At 54.8% G+C, this 17,600-nt stretch overlaps 1 protein-coding gene across 1 annotated transcript; it reads left to right on the top strand.

The window, feature by feature from the left end:
* AQP3 (aquaporin 3 (Gill blood group)) lies at positions 8,345-14,247 on the top strand. Its single transcript, XM_018052367.1, has 6 exons — positions 8,345-8,540; positions 11,636-11,762; positions 12,112-12,249; positions 12,588-12,706; positions 12,929-13,146; positions 13,234-14,247. Exons 1-6 carry the CDS (start codon positions 8,433-8,435, stop codon positions 13,400-13,402), a joined length of 879 nt encoding a protein of 292 aa, XP_017907856.1. The 5' UTR covers positions 8,345-8,432; the 3' UTR covers positions 13,403-14,247.

Genomic DNA, 17,600 nt, shown 5'->3' with positions numbered 1-17,600 from the left:
TTGATCTCTGCCTGTCACTGTCGTGAGACACCTTGGTCTGGGGTTGAAACTAGCATAGGGAATACACTGATGGACTGTGTGAACTGAGGTTTATGTCCATCTCCCTCCCTGTGCCATTCATGAACTCCAGACTTCAGTGCACCAGGCTGGATTTTCAGGGAGATGCCAGAGATGCAGTCCCAGCCCTCACAGAGTCCCGCAGTCTGTGGTTGTCCCTGGCTTCTCAGCTTCCCTTTCCTTTGGTCCCTCGCGTGCTTTCTCCATAGTTTCTCCATGGGGTCTGGTGAGGGGCATGGGATGCCGGCTGTTTTAAACCATCCTGCATTATTCCAGGGGCGGCTTCAGGCCTATAGCTTCTTTCACAAACCCAGTGTGGGGAGGGGGTGGAATCTGCTCCCAAGCAAGCCCATGGCTCCAGGAAGTGCAGACACCAGTCCCCCATCAGGGGAATGAGCTTGGCCCTGCTACCTTGCCACGTGGTCCTAGGCAAGTCACCATTGCTGGGCTCAGCCTCCCCATCCTTAAATTGGGCACAATAGGGACTTCTCCTGGCGGTCCAGTGGTTAGGATTCACCCTTCCTCTGCAGGGAACACGGGTTTGATGCCCAGTTAGGGAACTAAAACAGAAAAAAGCCTCAATGATGGTTTTCTCAAGTGCCCAGTGTGACAAGAGAAGAGGGTAGGTCACTCAGAAAGCCAAGGAGGTACGTACACCATGCTTTCTGCACTCCCTGCTCCAGCTTGGTGTAGGGGGTGAGGGAGCTCGAGCCCTGGGCTCCAATTTCAAGGCCTGCTCCAACCTGTTTCCTTGGGATTTTCTCTCCCGGAAGTAGGTAAGGAGGCTGGTGTGTACTAATGTGACCTTGGGGGAGGGGGGACACAAGAAGCTGGAACTGGAATGTCAGGGAAAGAGAAGGAGAAGCATCTAGGAGGAACTCTGATAGCGAGGGTATGCAGGGTTGGGTGGGGGGAATGTGTGTTATGGTGCAACCCGTGGGTATGTCTGCCCCTGTGGGCCTCTGGCCTTGCAGGTAGACGTGGATGGGGTGGGAGGCTGTGTCTCACATATGGTGTGATGCTCTCTATGTGTTGGTTGGGGTGGTGGAGTGGGGCTTGTGCGCATCTCTATACACTAGTCTGTGTGACCAGGTTTTTGCCTCCGGCTCCAACGTGGTGTTACAGGCAAAATCTGCTCTATTTTTAAAGAGGAGGCAGGAACTCTGGATCCTTTCCTGCAAATGTGTGTGTGTGCGCTAAATTGCTTCAGTCATCTCCAAGTCTGTGTGACCCTATGGACTGTAGCTCACCAGGCTCCTCTGCCCATGGGATCCTCCAGGCAAGAATACTGGAGTGGGTTGTCATGCCCTCCTTCAGGGGATCTTCCCAACCCAGGGATCAAACCCAAGTCTCTTGTGGCTTCTGCATTGTAGACAGATTCTTTACTGCTGAGACACTGGGGAAGCCCCCTGTAAATGTTAAGTGGCTTTAAATAAAGCCTTCCCCTTTGGGGGGCTTCAGTTTCCCTGGTTCTGTCAGACCTCCTAAGCCTCTCTCTGTTGTCACATTTAGTGAATTCTCAAAGAGTCATCCCTTCAGGTGGTGCTGACAACCTCCTTTAAATCAAAACCCTTTTAGCTGAAGACCCTGTTTTTCTCTGCCCAGCTCCTAACTTTCGAGGAAAAGAGACGGATCCCAAAGCCTAGGGGTCCTTGCAGCAGGTTACATTTCAGCGAAATCCTGAGGCTGCTCAGTCCCTGACCTAGTAAGTCAGATTGGGCTGGTCTTGAGCCCCTCCACTTCCACCCGCAATAAATATGTACCTCATGTTGAGGGGGTTCCTCAACTTCCGGTCCTTGCTTTGTGAGTCACAAATTAAAATCTAGGTGAGCGATAAAGGGGAGGGGAAGCCTGGGGCACATGAGTCACCCCCATCTTGCTCAGGGAAGGCCAGCCTGCCCATCCCTCTGTTGCAGACAGAAGGCGGCATCTTGAGCTGCCCCAGGGAACTAAGGGGGACCAGGGTGTTCCAAACCTAGAGGGAGATTCACTTCCCTCTCCCACTTCAGTTTTTGGAAGAGGGATGGAGAGGATCATTTTTCTGGTTTGGAAGAAGCCCAGAGAGGTGTAGGAACTTGACCAGTGTCACACAGGGAGCTACAATCTAGGTATCCTGGCGCCAGGCCTTGCTTCTGAGCTGGGCTTTCCTGGGGCCCAAGAGTCAGGTGATGAGGAGTAAGAGTAGAAAGGCCAGAGCTCTGGATGTCCAGTAAGGTGGAGAGGAGTGAAAAGCCAAGCCCCCTCCCCTGTCCTGGGCTGCCTGCCAGCCTTGCCCCTTCCATTCTGCCCAAGGCAGCAGAATGAAGCTGTTATTAGACCCAGGGAAGCAGGGTCAAGGATAGGTGTATCGCATAGGAGCACGTACACTCTGGTCTACCTCAGTTTAAGCCTACATCTCTGTTCCCCTGGCTGGGACTCTCCTCTGTTCTCTCAAGCTAGAGACCTGCACAGGACAGAGCTGGGGTCTCCTAGAGACTGACAAGGCCAAGATTGGACACTGACCAAGGGATCATTGAGAGGCACTGAGATGCAGCCCGTTTTTCACCTGAGGACCAAATACAGCATCCTGGCCTTTCTCCAGTCTCCCGCTACCACACCCACACCCCTGTCTCCCAACAAATGGGGTCTCCTTGGAGCCCAGCTCCCACTGCCCCAAGGTCTGGAGACCCTCAGGAAGTCCTTCCTGAAGTCTGACTGCAGAATCGCCTGCCACAGCTTGCCCCCTCCTCTGGCTCCTTCTCCTGTGACTCCGCCCATATGGCCGGCACTGGTGGCTGCCCTGTAATTAGCACTCAGACTGGGCTGGGATGAGAGGAAAGTATACTGGGGCTCACACACCCATCACCTTTCTGGAACACCGGATGCAGAGCCTTCCACCTCCTGTCCCGCCCCCAACCCCTTTCACACCGCAGACCTCTCAGACAGCAGTTGTCCTGAGCCCCACCCAGGGTCATGTTCCTGTGTCCCCTTTTCTGCCTGCCTTCAGCTTCTTGCTTACCGCCCTGCCCACTCTTCCTTCTAAATCCCAAACCCCACTCTCATCATGTTGGACCAGGTCACTTCATCTCCAGACTCCTCTACAGATCCCCACCTCCTATCCCTGACTTTTCTAAACACCAAACCCAGGTCCACAGCCAAGCCCAGATGGGGACACACAGAGATATACATGCAGACTCCCAGGGTCGCCCACATGCACACACAGACCTCCACAGGTGCACACATACACGGAGCCCAGAACATACATGGATGGATGTGATATGCGTACAGGAGGAAACCTGACTGATTAAGGAGGGAGTTTCTGGAATCGAACCTTTCCTTCTACATTGACTGTATTACAGTTTTCAAGGCCTGAAACATCCATAATCTTGTCTGATTCTTACAGAAGCCCTGAGTGTGTGTGTGTGTGTGTATGTGTGTCGGGGGACTCCACCTGAGTGAGTGTGTGAGTGTGTGTGTGTGTGAGTGTGTGTGTGAGTATGTGTGTGTGTGTGAGTGTGTGTGTATGTGAGTGTGTGTGTGTGAGTGTATGTGTGTGTGTGAGAGTGTGAGTGTGTGTGAGTCTGTGTGTGATGTGTGTGTGTGTGTGAGTATGTGTGTGTGTCAGGGGACTCCACCTGAAACCTGCAGGTGACTGATGAGGAAACTGAAACTGAGGGGTGGGGGAAGGGAGCTGGCTCGGCCGCCTGACTGATCAGTGGTCAAGTGAGGCTTGGGGCTGAGCTTCTGGGTCGGCAAGAGGGCTTGCCCCATCAGCCCTGCCCCTGGGACTCTGGGCTCTTCCTTAGAGCAGGCTCTATCCCCTATCCCATTCTTCCACCCCCTCTCTGGGACCGTCTGCTGTCCTCAAAGGGTGCTGAGGGCAGCCCAGGGACAAAAGAAGGGAAACTATGGGTCAAAATCTATCTTGAGATAGATTATCTCAAGTTCCAGCTGGACACCTGACCAGAGGTACCCCGGGGGGAGGTACCTCATGGATTCTCCACCATCTCATCTGTCTGGAGATACGGGGTGACTGCTGGCACAGGAGGAGGAACTGCCTGCCTGGCCTCCAGTCTGGGGACGCTCATAATCAGGTGATTCATCTCTGCTGTCCACTCCTCATTCCTGTCCAGAGCCAGCCCCCTACTCTCAAGACTAAGAAGCAGAGAGAGCATCCCTCAGTGGCCTAAGAGAGGGGCACGGGGCTGAAGCATGGGGAGACCTGTGGCTCCCTGGCCTCCTTGCCTTCTTCCTGGCTCCTACCCATCCCCATGGGATGTATCCAGCTCAACACTTAATGGCTGAGTGAGGTCTTAGCAGGTGTTTGCATGAGTGCTAAGTCGCTTCAGCAGTGTCTGACTCTTTGTGACCCCAGTGGACTATAGCCTGCCGATTCATCTGTCCATGGGATTCTCCAGGCAAGAATACTGGAGTGGGTTGCCAGTCCCTTCTCCAGGGGATCTTCCCAATCCAGGGATTGAACCAGGGTCTGGTTCAAGAATCCACTGCAGGTGGATTCTTTACCATCTGAGTCACCAGGTGACTTCTCTCCAAACATCAGTTTTGTCATTTGTGGAAGGGGAGATTATACACCCACCTCTGAGGGTTTTTTGCAAACTGGAGGAAGAACTTTCTATACTTGAAAAATGTCTGTATGTCTGTTTTGGTCTGCCCCCCCCCTCACCACACTCCAATGCAGGGGAAGAGGTTAAGGGGTTTAGGGAGGCTGTGGGGAAAGGGAGCGTGATTTATTTCCTATGTTTACACTCTTCTCTGCTTGCTGACAGCAAGGCCCATGTCTCCTCTGTTGGTTCAAGCTACTCCCTTTCAGGCAAAAAGAGTTTGGGGGGCAGGAAATGAAGGGCGTGCCGGCCCTCCCCCTTACAGGGCGCTAGCCAGCCCCTCTGGTCCAACAGGCTGGGACTTGAGTCTTCAGCCCTTCCCTTGCCTGGGAACCCACTCCCCCAGCTCTGACCTCAAGGAGTCACAGCCTCCCACAGGGTGAATCGGAGGCCCCTTCCTGGGCCCAGCCCTCCCGCCCAGGTGAGACACAGACCTTGCTCAAGATGCCTTGAGAGTAGGTGGGGCCTCCTCATGTGCCTCGTCCTGGAGCTCCCGGGCAGGTGGGCTGGCTTGCAGCCCGTACTCAGCCTGGCTTTCTTTCCAGAAGAGCAGGAGGGAGCCCAGAGGGCCTGGGTAAGCTGCATGACTCAGGGTCAGGGCCTGCCTCACCAAGCTCAGGCTCTTCCTGAAGAGCTCCAAGAGCTGAGCTCTGGGGGCTCTTGGGCTCCAGGGGGCCCCATTCATAGACTACAGTGAGAATGAGCCCCCTACCACCCCCATTGCCTGCATCCAGTTGTGCAATGAGGTCTGCTTCTGCCTCTCAAACTCAAGGCCAGAGAGTCCGGGCCTTCTGGACGAGCATTCTCAGGCCCTGACCCATCTTATCCCCAGATGACCCGAGGAGGGCTGACAGGAATTAGGTGCCCTTGGAAGGCATTGCATCCTTTTCCCTCCTCCAGGCAGGGTCCTCTCAGGAAGAAGACGTCTTCCACTAAGAACCATGAAGCCCTGCCCATACCTTCTCAGCTCCAACTCTAACCCATCCCTGTGTGCATGCTGCATACATGTGTGTGGACCCGTGTGTAAAAACTAGTTATAGACAGCAACAAGTTTGGTGGGAGTATATGGGGTCATGATTCTGAAGGATGGGCTTTTTAAAGATTTCTTATTTATTTATTTATGGCTATTCTGGGTCATTGTTGCTGCCTATGGGCTTTCTCTAGTTGCGGTAAGCAGGGGCTACTCTTTGTTGCTGTGCAAAGGCTTCTCACTGCGGTGGCTTCTCTTGTTGCCAAGCACAGTCTATAAAGCACAGGCTCAGTAGTTGTGGTGCGCGGGCTCAGTTGCTCCAGGGCATGTGGGATCTTCCTGGACAAGAAATCGAACCCTTGTCCCCTATACTGGCAGTCGGATTCTTAACCACTAGACCACCAGAGACTCTGATTCGAGACCAGGGGCACTGGGATCCAGGTCCTATTCCACATGCCCAGCCGTGTGCCTCAGCATGGGGCTGCACCCACTAGGGGAGAAGGGGTCACAAACGTGCTCTATGATGAGCTGCAGCCCAGAGTTACAGGTGACCACAAACACACATGTGTGAGTACACACGGGTATACATATATATACAGATACTACTTTCAAGATACACAAATCTACAGTTATATGTGCAACCTGCTCCCTCAGGGTGGAGCACCGTGAACACCTATGTGAACTGACAGCAAACACATGTGTGTATGGGGGGCAGTGCTCTACCTGCAAACAGTTGTGTGTATGGGGAGGGGAGGGTGCTCTGCCCACTGAGAGCAAAGCTGTCCCCTGTTTCACTCCCCTGCTTTGGTTTCTGGGCTGGGCTTAGCTGCTGGCAGGCCTACGATCAGGCAGGAGTGAGGATAGGGTGCTGTGAGCTGGGGTTCCCTACTTTCTCTCAGCGTTGAGGAGCCCTTTTGCCAGTTCTGCCCTGCGCAGCTCCATCTGGGGCAGCGAGGGGCTGAGAAACATACCAGGGAGTGGGGAGAAGAGAGGATGGCCCGGTGGGGGGGTGTTCCCCTCTTCCCACACTCTGGGTTCTGACACCAGGACTCTAGGGTTTTGTCTTGAGTCACAGATGGGCAGTGGGGCCGTGGGCAGGCACTGGGTGATGGCTCCCTGATTCACCATGGGGCCTCCCAGCCCTTGAGGTCCAGGGGGCAGGGTGCTTCTTTCTGGCCCACGGGCCCAGGGAGACCTCCTGTGTGGGGGTTGCATATATGTGTAAGCCAATGGCCAGGCTCTCATGGGAATGCCATCCCAGGAGTGCATGAACAAACCTCAGGGTCTATAGGCGAATATGGCTGCCAGCCCCAGGGTACAGTGAGTGCGCAAGCCTGCACGACACGTGCGACTCTATGTGTGTTGCTAAACCCCATCTCTTTGGGCATGAGTCACCTCTGGAGCCCTCATTTCTGACAGCTGCTGCTCAAAGGACAAGTCCCCAGGCTCCTCAGCCCACCTGGATTAAGTCCCTTCTGGAAATGAGGTCTCCCTGGCAAAGCTGCCTTAGAGAACAGGGTGAGGGCATATTTGCTGCCAGTCCTGTGGGAGTCAGGTCCAGGCGACCAGACCTCAGCTCCCCAGTTATTAGATGCGGCACAGGGAGCAAGGCTGCCCCATGACCCCCCACCTCTGATGGGTCTGACACGCCCACAGCTCAGACAGCTTCATCTCTTAAAGGAATAGATTTGCCCCTGGCTAGGGATCAGCCAGGGTGGGAGAGGAGAGGGTTAAAAACAGCTAGAACTCAACCTGCCGGCAAGTATATAGCTGGTGGCATGTCTGGACAACTGCAGCTCGGCCCCTAGAGCTGTACTCAGTACTCACGGAGGTACACGTGTGACAAGCTCTGTTAACCCAGCCATGTTCCACTGCCACAAGCACAGCCATGATGCCCCAAAAGTGTGATCAAGCACATGGGAGATGTCCTGTGTGGACACAGCTAAGAACAGAGCTGTCAAGATAGGCAACATGTGACATGTACTAACCAGACAAGAAGCAAGGCCCCTAAGCTCTGGCTGGAACTCAGCCCATGTGTTCTGTGAGTCCACCTAGGTCTGGACTGTGTCCACCTGGGTCTCTTCTCCCTTGCCCCCCTCCCCCTCAGTCTCCTCCCTCCAGGCCCCTAACTGAAGACAGGAGAGGTCCAGCCATGGTTTAGTGCTTAGTTGCTCAGTCCTGTTGAATTCTTTGCAACCCCATGGACGTCCTGTAGCCTGCCAGGCTCCTCTGTCTATGGGATTCTCCAGGCAAGAATACTGGAGTGGGTCGCCATGCCCTCCTCCAGGGAATCTTCCCAACCCATGAATCGAACCCAGGTCTCCGGCATTGCAGAAGTCTTTATGGTCTGAGCTACCAGGAGGCCCATAAGCTGGGGCCAGTTCTTTTCCTAACTCGGTGGGAGTCTGCTCTCACTCCCACCGTGGTGGGGATGGCAGGGAGGCTCGCTGTAAGTGGGCCAGGGAGGTCTCTTCCGCAATTCCTTTCTCCCCAGTGGCCCTGGTCCTGTACGTGCCTTCATCCCCGCATCGGCTCTCTGCCTCCATCATCCCGCAGTTCTCCCGGAGACAATCTTAGCCCTAAGGGCTCCTTCTCACCAGCCTCCCCCAAAACCCAGCGGCCCCTTCAGCCGTGGGGGCGGCCGCCCACCTTGAGGCCGGCGCGGATGGGGCGGGCGGGGTTGCGGGCGGGCGGGGCACGTGCCTCCGGCTCTATAAAAGGGCGCCACCCGGTGCTGGCGGCCACTCTGCTGCCGCGGCCGTCCTTTCGCCTCCCTGCCCGAAGCGCCGTCGCCTGCCACCGCCATGGGTCGACAGAAGGAGCTGGTGAACCGCTGCGGGGAGATGCTGCATATCCGCTACCGGCTGCTCCGCCAGGCGCTGGCTGAGTGCCTGGGGACCCTCATCCTCGTGGTGAGTGGAGGGACCTGCAGAAGCCTCTTGCCAGCCCCACCTCCCCAGTCCCTCTCCCCTCTTTCAGGTCTGACACTCCCCCGTGGGGTCAGGGTGGGGGTCCCTCCAGGGTCCTCTTTGCTTATAGCTCTAACCCCCTCTATGACAGCTCTGACTCTTGCCAGAATGACAGCTGTTACACCCCAATGACAGCTCTGAGCTTCACCCTGTCACCAGTGGGCCAGCCCACAGGCTGTGGGAGTTGGTCACCCCTGCAGTCTGGGACCTCCAGCCCTGTCTGGGTGCCACAGGTTCCTGGAGTCCCAGCCCCAGCAGGGGAGGGTGGTGGTGGGGGCAGTGGCAAATGGGCCCCTATTGAGTTATTTGGGTCCTGGGTGCCTGGCCCCTAATAAATAATTAACCCTCAGAAAGTCTAAAAGGTCCCCTGATGTGAAGACAGTTTGCTTCAGGTGGGGGCAGAGGGCAGAAGCCACGAAGCACACTGCAAGCAAGGAAGGAAGGAGGATCCTGAAGATAAGGATAGGGATAAGGCTGTGGAAGGCAGCTTTGCCCCAGGCACAAGGGACATGAAGTCACTGACGTCTGTCCTTGAGTGCTGGGCAACTCCAGGACAGTTACCCAGACAGATGCGGTCAGCTTCCGTGCACAAGCACACTGGTGTGCATGGGTCTCCAGGATCTGAGTTACTCTGCGGGTTACTCCCCAGTCCCAGTGACTCCCTGGTCATGCCAGTTTCAGTCTGGGTTGTTTCTGGGTGATTGTTTGTACTTCTTGGACCTGGCAGACAGATCAGTTATGGCCTCCGTTTCCTGTCCCAGTTAGTCTCAGATTTTCAGCCACGCTTGTGGTTACACCTGTTTCCCTCTTGGTTACTTCTGGGTTCAGTTGCTTCATTGCAGGGGATGGGATACTCCGTTTGTGCCCCAGTTCCAACCCTAAGTAGCCCCCTGTGGACTAGTCAGATTAACTAGGGGGAAGGAGAGCTGGGTGGCTCCCTACCATGGGTGGTGGTGGTGGAGCAGGTTCTATAGAGAGAGGAAAGCTGGGACTCACCTTTGGCTTCCAGAAACAGGAAGGGAGGAAGCCAGGTAGGCTGTTTATCCACACCCCCACACCCCCACCCCCCGCCCCCACCCAGACTAGTGGTCCTTCCAGTCATCTGTATCTCTTCTCTCCCAGGAAGGGAATAGGACAGGTGCTTATCATCACCCTGCTCAGAGCCTTGTGTCCCCTGTCCCCATCTGACTGACAGTCCAGTCCCCTGCTGGAGAGCAGCCAGGACAGGGGACATTGTCTTCCCTTAACAGAGGGGCCTCCCTAACTTCTCCCTAAGTCTCAGTTTGCCTTCCCCCAAAGGAGCAGTCGGGCCCCCTGCTGAGCCTCAGGATCACTTGGCTTATCCCTGACCACAGAAGGAGGGTGTTATGTTTGTGAAGGCTTTCAGGCTCAGGTGGTTGAGAGGCATTGGGTATCAGTGCCCAAAGAGGAGGGGCCAGGCCAGGAAGACCCCTGAGTGGTGGGTGAGGGCTTGCCTGCACCCCTCTGGGGGTTGGGGACCTAGGGCCTGCAGTGTCAGAATCAGGGCTGGCTTTAAGGCTGGGGAAGCCCCTTTCTCTGGGGCGCCTAGTAAGGTGAGGAGAGGGAGAAGGAGGCAGGAAGAAGAGGAAGATTAGTCTCAAGGTGGTGGAACTGGCTCTGACAGCTTCTCCCTCCAAGGCCTCTTGGGATGGAGCCAGGTTTGTGCCTCGGGGAGGCAAGGCACTGAGGCCAAGGCCTGCCAAGCTGGGCAGGGTGCCCCAGACCCTCACATGCCTGTTTCAGCACACACACAGATACTTAACAATCTCTGACCTTTGCCTTCACCTGCCTGCACACCTTTGCCCTGCATTGCTGCCTCAGGTTTCCTATCTCTTGGTCCTCCTGAAGGGTGATAACCAAAATTCATAACCACCCAGTGCAGCAGAACACGGAGCCATCAGAATGAACAAGGGCCCTGAGCACAGGTCTTGTAAATTTTCTGCTGAATAGGCCTCAGAATTTAGTTATGGGGAGATGGGAAAGGAGAGCTGGGGCAGGGCTGGAGTAGCTTTGGTGGGCACCCTGGGGGCTCAGAGTAATAGCTCTTTATAGCTAGTGCAGGAGCATTCTGGGGGCTTTGCGGTGGCTTAGCCACTCCAGTATTCTTACCTGAAGAATCCCATGGACAAAGGAACCTGGTGGGCTATGGTCCATGGGGTCACAAAGAGTTGGACACGACTGAGTGACTTAGCAAGCATACATAGGAGCATTTTTACATCTGAACAAGGGGAACTGACATACAGCACACTCTGTACTTGCAGGACATCAGGGACTTTAGCCTCTTGAATCCCCCCATTTCTGGCAGAAAGCTTAGAACCAGTCTCCCCACTTCCACTGGACTGAGGGTCCCAGACTGGCTAGTGAGAGGAGACAGAAACCTCTGTCTTTAGGATTTCCAAATCTGAGTGGGGAACCTGGGCCTCTTAGGGTAGGGAGGTCAAGGTGAGGGCAGAGAGGAGGCTCTGGGTCAGGGACATGTCAGGGAAGATGAGGGTTCTGAGAGGGAGGCCAGGGGCTCTGACACCCCAGATTAAGGAGAGGTGGATTCAGCCTAACTTGTGGCCTCTGCCCTTTCTCTGTGCCTTCTCCTTGCCAGCTCTTCTTTGGGGCAGAGAGAAAGGCAGCTGCAGGTAGGGGCTGAGTGAGAACTGTCCCACCCCTAGGGACCAGGCCTGAAGGGCTGGGGGAGGAACTGCTCAAGTGAGAATGTCCCCTTTCCCTGGCTCTTATTGAGAATCGAGACAAATCAATGGAGATGGTTCCACTACCTTCTGGGCTCACTGTTGCAAACTCTGCTTCCAGTCCCTTCCACAGGACCCTGTTAGGGTGGAGCTGGGACCCTGGGGCTGGGAGGGCCTGTCTGCTTATGACTGCAGCAGGAGGGGAGGGATTTGATTCCAGGAAAGGGCTTCTGTCTCCGCACAAAGGCAGGGGGAGGTGGCTGGCTTCATCCCTTTCCTCTGGAGTAAGTGTCACTGGTCTTCACTCTCCCTGCTTTGTTCTGTTTCCTGACACAGATGTTTGGCTGTGGCTCTGTGGCCCAGGTCGTGCTCAGCCGGGGCACCCACGGTGGTTTCCTCACCATCAACCTGGCCTTTGGCTTCGCCGTCACCCTAGGCATCCTTATTGCTGGCCAGGTCTCTGGTAAGGCCTTGTCCCCACCCTCCAGCAACCCCACATGGTGTCCCACTGGGGAATGGGGTGGGGGCGGGAGTGTTCTTCACAGGGCAGGGCATAGCCATGCCCCAGCTTTGGGCCCTTGAAAGAGAAGAGTGACGAAGGCACTTGATGCATAAGAAACTTCGACTCTCACCTCAGAATCAGAGACTAGCAGAGTGGGTCTATTACATAGTCCAACCCACCATTCTGTGCAATAAACCCTTCTCTGCATCTCTGTTCAGCAGAGTCGAAGAGGGGGAGTGTGCGTGGGGAAGTACCTGGCCTTCCCACTGTGGCGGGCGGGGACTAATAGGCCCCATCTCCCTCTGCCCAGGGGCCCACCTGAACCCTGCCGTGACCTTTGCTATGTGCTTCCTGGCTCGTGAGCCCTGGATCAAGCTGCCTGTGTACACCTTGGCTCAGACTCTGGGAGCCTTCCTGGGCGCTGGAATTATCTTCGGGTTGTATTACGGTGAGCATTCCCACCCTGCTCTCCTCCACGACCCTCTCCCTCTGCTTAGGACTGACCTACTGGCACCAGGCCTTTCCATGACAAATACCAGGGACCTGCCCAGGCCCCGGGCTTATGACTCATTCATGCACAGGCCCCAGGTTGGGGCCGTGAGAGGAAAGAAATGAGCTGGGCAACCATGGAGTCAAGCCCTCCACCCTCCATCTTCCCACCCTGTCTCCAGTGACAAAGCAGTGATTACACTCACCTGAGACCCCTGGGAGTGTGGGCACAGCTTGATGGGGAAGACAGGGGCTCAGGCCTCTCTCTCATGCATGTGGTATCTAAACTGTCACCAGATGCGATCTGGGCCTTCGCCAACAACCAGCTTATTGTATCGGGCCCCAATGGCACAGCTGGCATCTTTGCCACCTACCCCTCTGGACACTTGGACATGGTCAATGGCTTCTTCGACCAGGTATGGGCTGGGGATGGGTGAGGGGCTTGGGTTGCTCATGGGCTGGCTGGGGGACAGGACTCCCCGTCTAGAGCAGACTCCTAGGATTCTGCTAGTTTAACCAGCGAAAATCTTAGCACCGCTACCCTGAGGAGCAGAACACTGGAGATGCCAAGACTCTTAGAGGGAAGCCAGAGGGTGGAAGGCGGGGGCCTTCCTCACGCTGTTCTCCCCACTCCCCAGTTCATCGGCACGGCCTCCCTCATCGTGTGTGTGCTGGCCATTGTGGACCCCTACAACAACCCCGTCCCCCGAGGCCTGGAGGCCTTCACCGTGGGCCTGGTGGTCTTAGTCATTGGTACCTCCATGGGCTTCAACTCTGGCTACGCCGTCAACCCCGCCCGGGACTTCGGTCCCCGCCTTTTCACCGCCATCGCCGGCTGGGGCTCGGAAGTCTTCACGTGAGTGCAGTCCCCACCTGCGTGCCCCAGCCCATTCCCTGCTTTGGCCTGCCCCACCCACCCCTGACCACATCTGTCTGCCCCCAGGACGGGCCGCCACTGGTGGTGGGTGCCCATTGTCTCTCCGCTCCTGGGTTCCATCGCGGGTGTCTTCGTGTACCAGCTCATGATTGGCTGCCACCTGGAGCCACCCCCACCCTCCACCGACGAGGAGAATGTGAAGTTGTCCCACGTGAAGCACAAGGAGCAGATGTGAGTGGGCGGGGGCACCCCCCACACCCTCTCATGAGCATCCATTGACTGTGCAGGGGCTGCTCCCAGAAGCCCTCTTCATGACTCCCCTCCTGGACTAGGAAGCTTCTTGTCCACCACCTCCCACTAGACAGCCCCCTTCAGGCTTTTCCATCCTGAAGGAAATAGGACCTAGTAGGACCTTCAGCCTGTAAGCTGTGGTGGCACAGGGAGCCCGGCCGATCTGGCCCTTCATCTCCCAGAGGGAGACAATAGACAGCAGGTGTGTGAGTGTGTGTGCAGGTGCGTGTGCGTGGTTTTCCAGATATTCAGGGCAAAAGACCGAGTGGAAAAGATGCTGTCGGTGGAGTTGGGGTGGGGGTCCAGAGGAAGAGAGGGGAAGGTGTGGTGTCTATCTGTGCATAAGAAAAGCATGTTTCAGGGGCTCCATGTGGAGGAGGGTCCAGGTCCAGGCGTTTCTCAGTATGTGCGTGTCTGCCCTTTCTTCTACTCAGGGGGTGTTATAGGCTTCAGTAGGGTTGGGAATATAAGTAGGGCTAGGAGGAGGGGGCCATAGCCTAATTGTGGAGCTCTGTCTATTCATAAATAAGGAGCAGGAGAGTGATGGGTTCATGTCACAGTGTAGGCATGAGGGGAGAGGGGGGTGAAGTCCAGGTCATAATTTCATGTTTGCTCTTCAAAACATATATTAATATATATGTATTAATACATATATATAGTAGATGTTACAGTTTTAGGGATGGGGAATGGGAGACTCCAGGGTCTGCCCTCCTTTAATCCTCCACTCAACACATATATTTTTGCCTTTTATAAAAAAACAATAAAATCTATGCCAATTGTGTAAATAGCTCTCTGCCTGCTCTGCTGTTTTTCTGGCGCCAAAGAGCTTCAGTGAGTCTGGCCACAGATAACGGGGCACCCTGAGGGTTGTACTCGAACCTGTTCTGGTGGCAGAGGTCAGTCACGTGGGTCAGAGAGTCCTTCATCTCCGCTTGAACTCGGTGGTCCCACCCCTTCCTCCAAGCTTCCATCCTCCCAGGAACCCCCCGTTGGTGAATCACATCTCCTTCCCGAGCCCTGCGCCCACCCACTACCCCAGGAAGGCAGACTGAAGCCTGCCCGGGGGGAGGAACTAACTCTTAAAGGAGAGGACTGCTCTCCAGGAAGTAGTGAGCTCCCTGTTTCCGGAAGAGACCAATCATACTGGGAACCTACCGTTGCCTTCGACACCTCACAGTTGTTTGGGCTTCATCACCTACAACAAGACCTTGGCCACAGCCCCTTTAGCAGCAGCTTCCCTGACTCCAGTCTAGATTGGTCAGTCCATACAGTAGCCAGAGGGATCTTTCTGAAAGCCCTGATGGAAGTGGGCCTCATTCCATGGCTCTCCCCACCATCTGGAGACAATTCAAATCCCTCCATCCTGCATTCAGGCCCCCCCCAGGACTTGGCCCTGGTCCCCACCCCTCCCCTCACAATGCTCCATCCACTCAGGACTATTCTGTGCGCCGCTGTGTCTTCCTACCTCACTGACCAGTCACTAAGACCCTCCTCATCTGCTCCAACACCTCCTCCAGGAAGTCATTCCTGCCCTTACCCTCTCCTCCATTTTTACAGTCAGATGTCTGAACCCAGAGACCACAGCTGCACTCATTCCTCCTGCTTGCTTCAGTACTAAAGTTTGAGGCACCCCCATGTCCTGTAAGGCAGGGATTGGATTGACTCTGACACCCTGACTTTGCCTAGAGAGGCAAAGGACTCGCCACATTTGGGCCTGGGAGGTTCTGTTGGGACATCATGTGCCCCTTCTCACCTCTTTTTCCTCCCTTACTGTGTGTGCATGCTAAGTCGCTTCAGTCTTGTCCAACCCTTTGAGACCCTCTGGGCTGTAACCGACCAGGCTCCTCTGTCCATGGGATTCTCCAGGCAAGAATACTGGAGTGGGTTGCCATTCCCTTCCCCAGAGGATCTCCCTGACCCAGGGGATGAACTCTGGTCTCCTGCATTGCGGCAGATTCTTTATCAGCTGAGCCACAAGGGAAGCCCTTGAGCTACAGCGAAGTCCTCAGATTTCACTGGAATAAAAAGGGAAGGCAGCCCTAGCCCGAGCTCTCCTGCCAAGTTAACTGCACCAAGAGCCAGAGGATACCTTGGTCTGGAGGAGAACTGTGGATTTTAAATAAGCCAACTCTTGCTTGCCAGCTCCTTCACAGATGAGGAGAACATGGCTCAGAGAGAGTGAGTGGCAGATGCATGGTCACACAGCCTGGACCCTGGGCTGCTAGGGGTGGGATAAGGCAGTTCCATCTTAAGTCTCCACCTACTTGTTGTCCCCAACTCCCAAGAGGCGTGCCTGGAATGTTGAAGGGATGTGAGCCAGAGGGAGTGTCCCTTCTCAAGCCCTGGGGGAGGAAGGGCAAACCATAGGAGGAGAATTAGGGCTACAGAGATTTATTCCAGCCACACAGGTTCCACCCACCCTGCTATCCTCCCCTGCCTGCCCCATGTCCTTTGTCATCGCTTCCTCTCAAAATCTGTAGTTGACCCTGACCAGTCAGCCCAGGGGGTGGTGGGAGGCCTTCTGGCCCAGTGGTAAACAAGTAGTCAGACCTGGCTTCCAAGCCCAGCCTGGCCTGTCTCTAGCTGTGTGGTACTGGGGTTGTCATCTTCTTTCTCTGAATCTCAGTTTCTTCATCTGTGAATTGGGAGATATTGAGAGGAGGAAGTATGGAAGATATTAGTCAATAAATGTCACTTGGTGATTTTTTCCTGCTGAACCGAGGGGAGGGGGGTTGGTGGTGGAGAGATACTGAAGGCTGTTTTTTAAAGGTCATTGAATTTAATATCCTCTTCTGCCTCAGATTCCATCCATGATTCTGAAGTTCTTGAGTGGTGGGGGGTGATGAAGAAGAGCGGGGTTATGGCTTGCTGTGCCCTAATTTGAGGAGGCTTTGGGAGGAATGGAAGGGAGACACAAGAGGGAGATCACCACGGACACAGAGGACAGAGGATCATGCAGCCCAGGGAACAAGCTGGATGGAAGTTCACATCGGGTGAGAAAGGGGAAGGCCTGGCCGACCAGCGACAGAAACCAATAGCAGCTTGACCCCTGGGGGCAGGAGGAGGTGGCCCACCTCCCCCACTCCCTGCTAAGTTATGCCTCTCACCAGGAGTCCTGTCTGGTTCTAAAATGAAATCTCTTTATCTCCTTTAGGAAAGTATCTCAATCCATTTTCCAGGGTGGACTTAGAGAATCAAGACCCTAGAACTCATCTCCTGTGCCTTCATCCTGAGCTAGTCCTCCCCACAGTACACTCTGGAGGAGCTCTGACCTGTTTGCACTGAAATCAGCCTCCCTGAAACCTGAGCTTGGTTTCCGTTTTCTTGTGTGCCTGTCTCTGTGTGCTCACATGCAAGTGTGCGACTCTCAGTGTTGCTGGGTGTGCCTGTCCTTCTCTCAGTCTCTCTGCTTATGGCTTTGGGTCTGTGCCCCTGGCTGGCACACCATGTCTCTGTCTCTTTCTGTGTTTCTGTCCCTGTCTGATGCTTTTGTCTGGGTCATTCTATGTGTACTTCTAAGTGAACATCTCATGTACTCAAGTGCTTAAGAGAGTCTGAGTGTCTCTGCTGCCAACCTAGTTCCCAGGGCATTCCTCCTCCTTAATTCCTGGTAATGAGCTCCCTCCTTCTTGCTAACTCTTTCCCCTTGATTTTGTTTGTCTAAAAATCTGGGTGGGCACCCCCCCCAAGGCTTGGGGAAGCATGGGTGAGGTAGAGTTGGGTGGAGTGGGAGGGGCGAGGAGGGACTACTCCACCCTGTAGAAAGACCCCAGAGGCCAGAGACACCCTTGATCCTCACTGGGAGGAGGGAGCCTGTCCTGAGGTGACCCTGAGTTGTGGGCCTGGGAATGCTGGCAGTGCAAAGGAAGGAGAGAAGGAGGAACTGGGGAGCTTATTGATAAATTCTCTAAAGTTGTGGGGTACAAAATTTACATACAGAAATCTGTTCCTTTTCTATACATTAACAATGAACTATCAGAAAGAGAAATTAAGAAAACAATCTCATTTATCATCACATCAAAAAGAATAAGCTATCTAGGGATAAATCTACCTAAGGAGGGAAAAGACCTGTACTTGGAAAACTACAAGACACTGATAAAAGAAATCAAAGATGACACAAACAGATAGAAAGATATACTGTG

This window comes from Capra hircus, chromosome 8, assembly GCF_001704415.2.
Source record: "Capra hircus breed San Clemente chromosome 8, ASM170441v1, whole genome shotgun sequence".
Classification (NCBI taxonomy): Eukaryota; Metazoa; Chordata; class Mammalia; order Artiodactyla; family Bovidae; genus Capra; species Capra hircus.
This window is presented reverse-complemented; position numbering and strand designations above follow the sequence as displayed.

Bases quoted from the DNA above. Each gene is read 5' to 3' on its own strand.
- AQP3 (XM_018052367.1), top strand. From the start codon at position 8,433: ATGGGTCGACAGAAGGAGCTGGTGAACCGCTGCGGGGAGATGCTGCAT. The intron at 8,541-11,635 runs GTGAGTGGAGGG...TTCCTGACACAG, and splicing joins TGGGGACCCTCATCCTCGTG to ATGTTTGGCTGTGGCTCTGT. The intron at 12,707-12,928 runs GTATGGGCTGGG...CCCACTCCCCAG, and splicing joins TCAATGGCTTCTTCGACCAG to TTCATCGGCACGGCCTCCCT.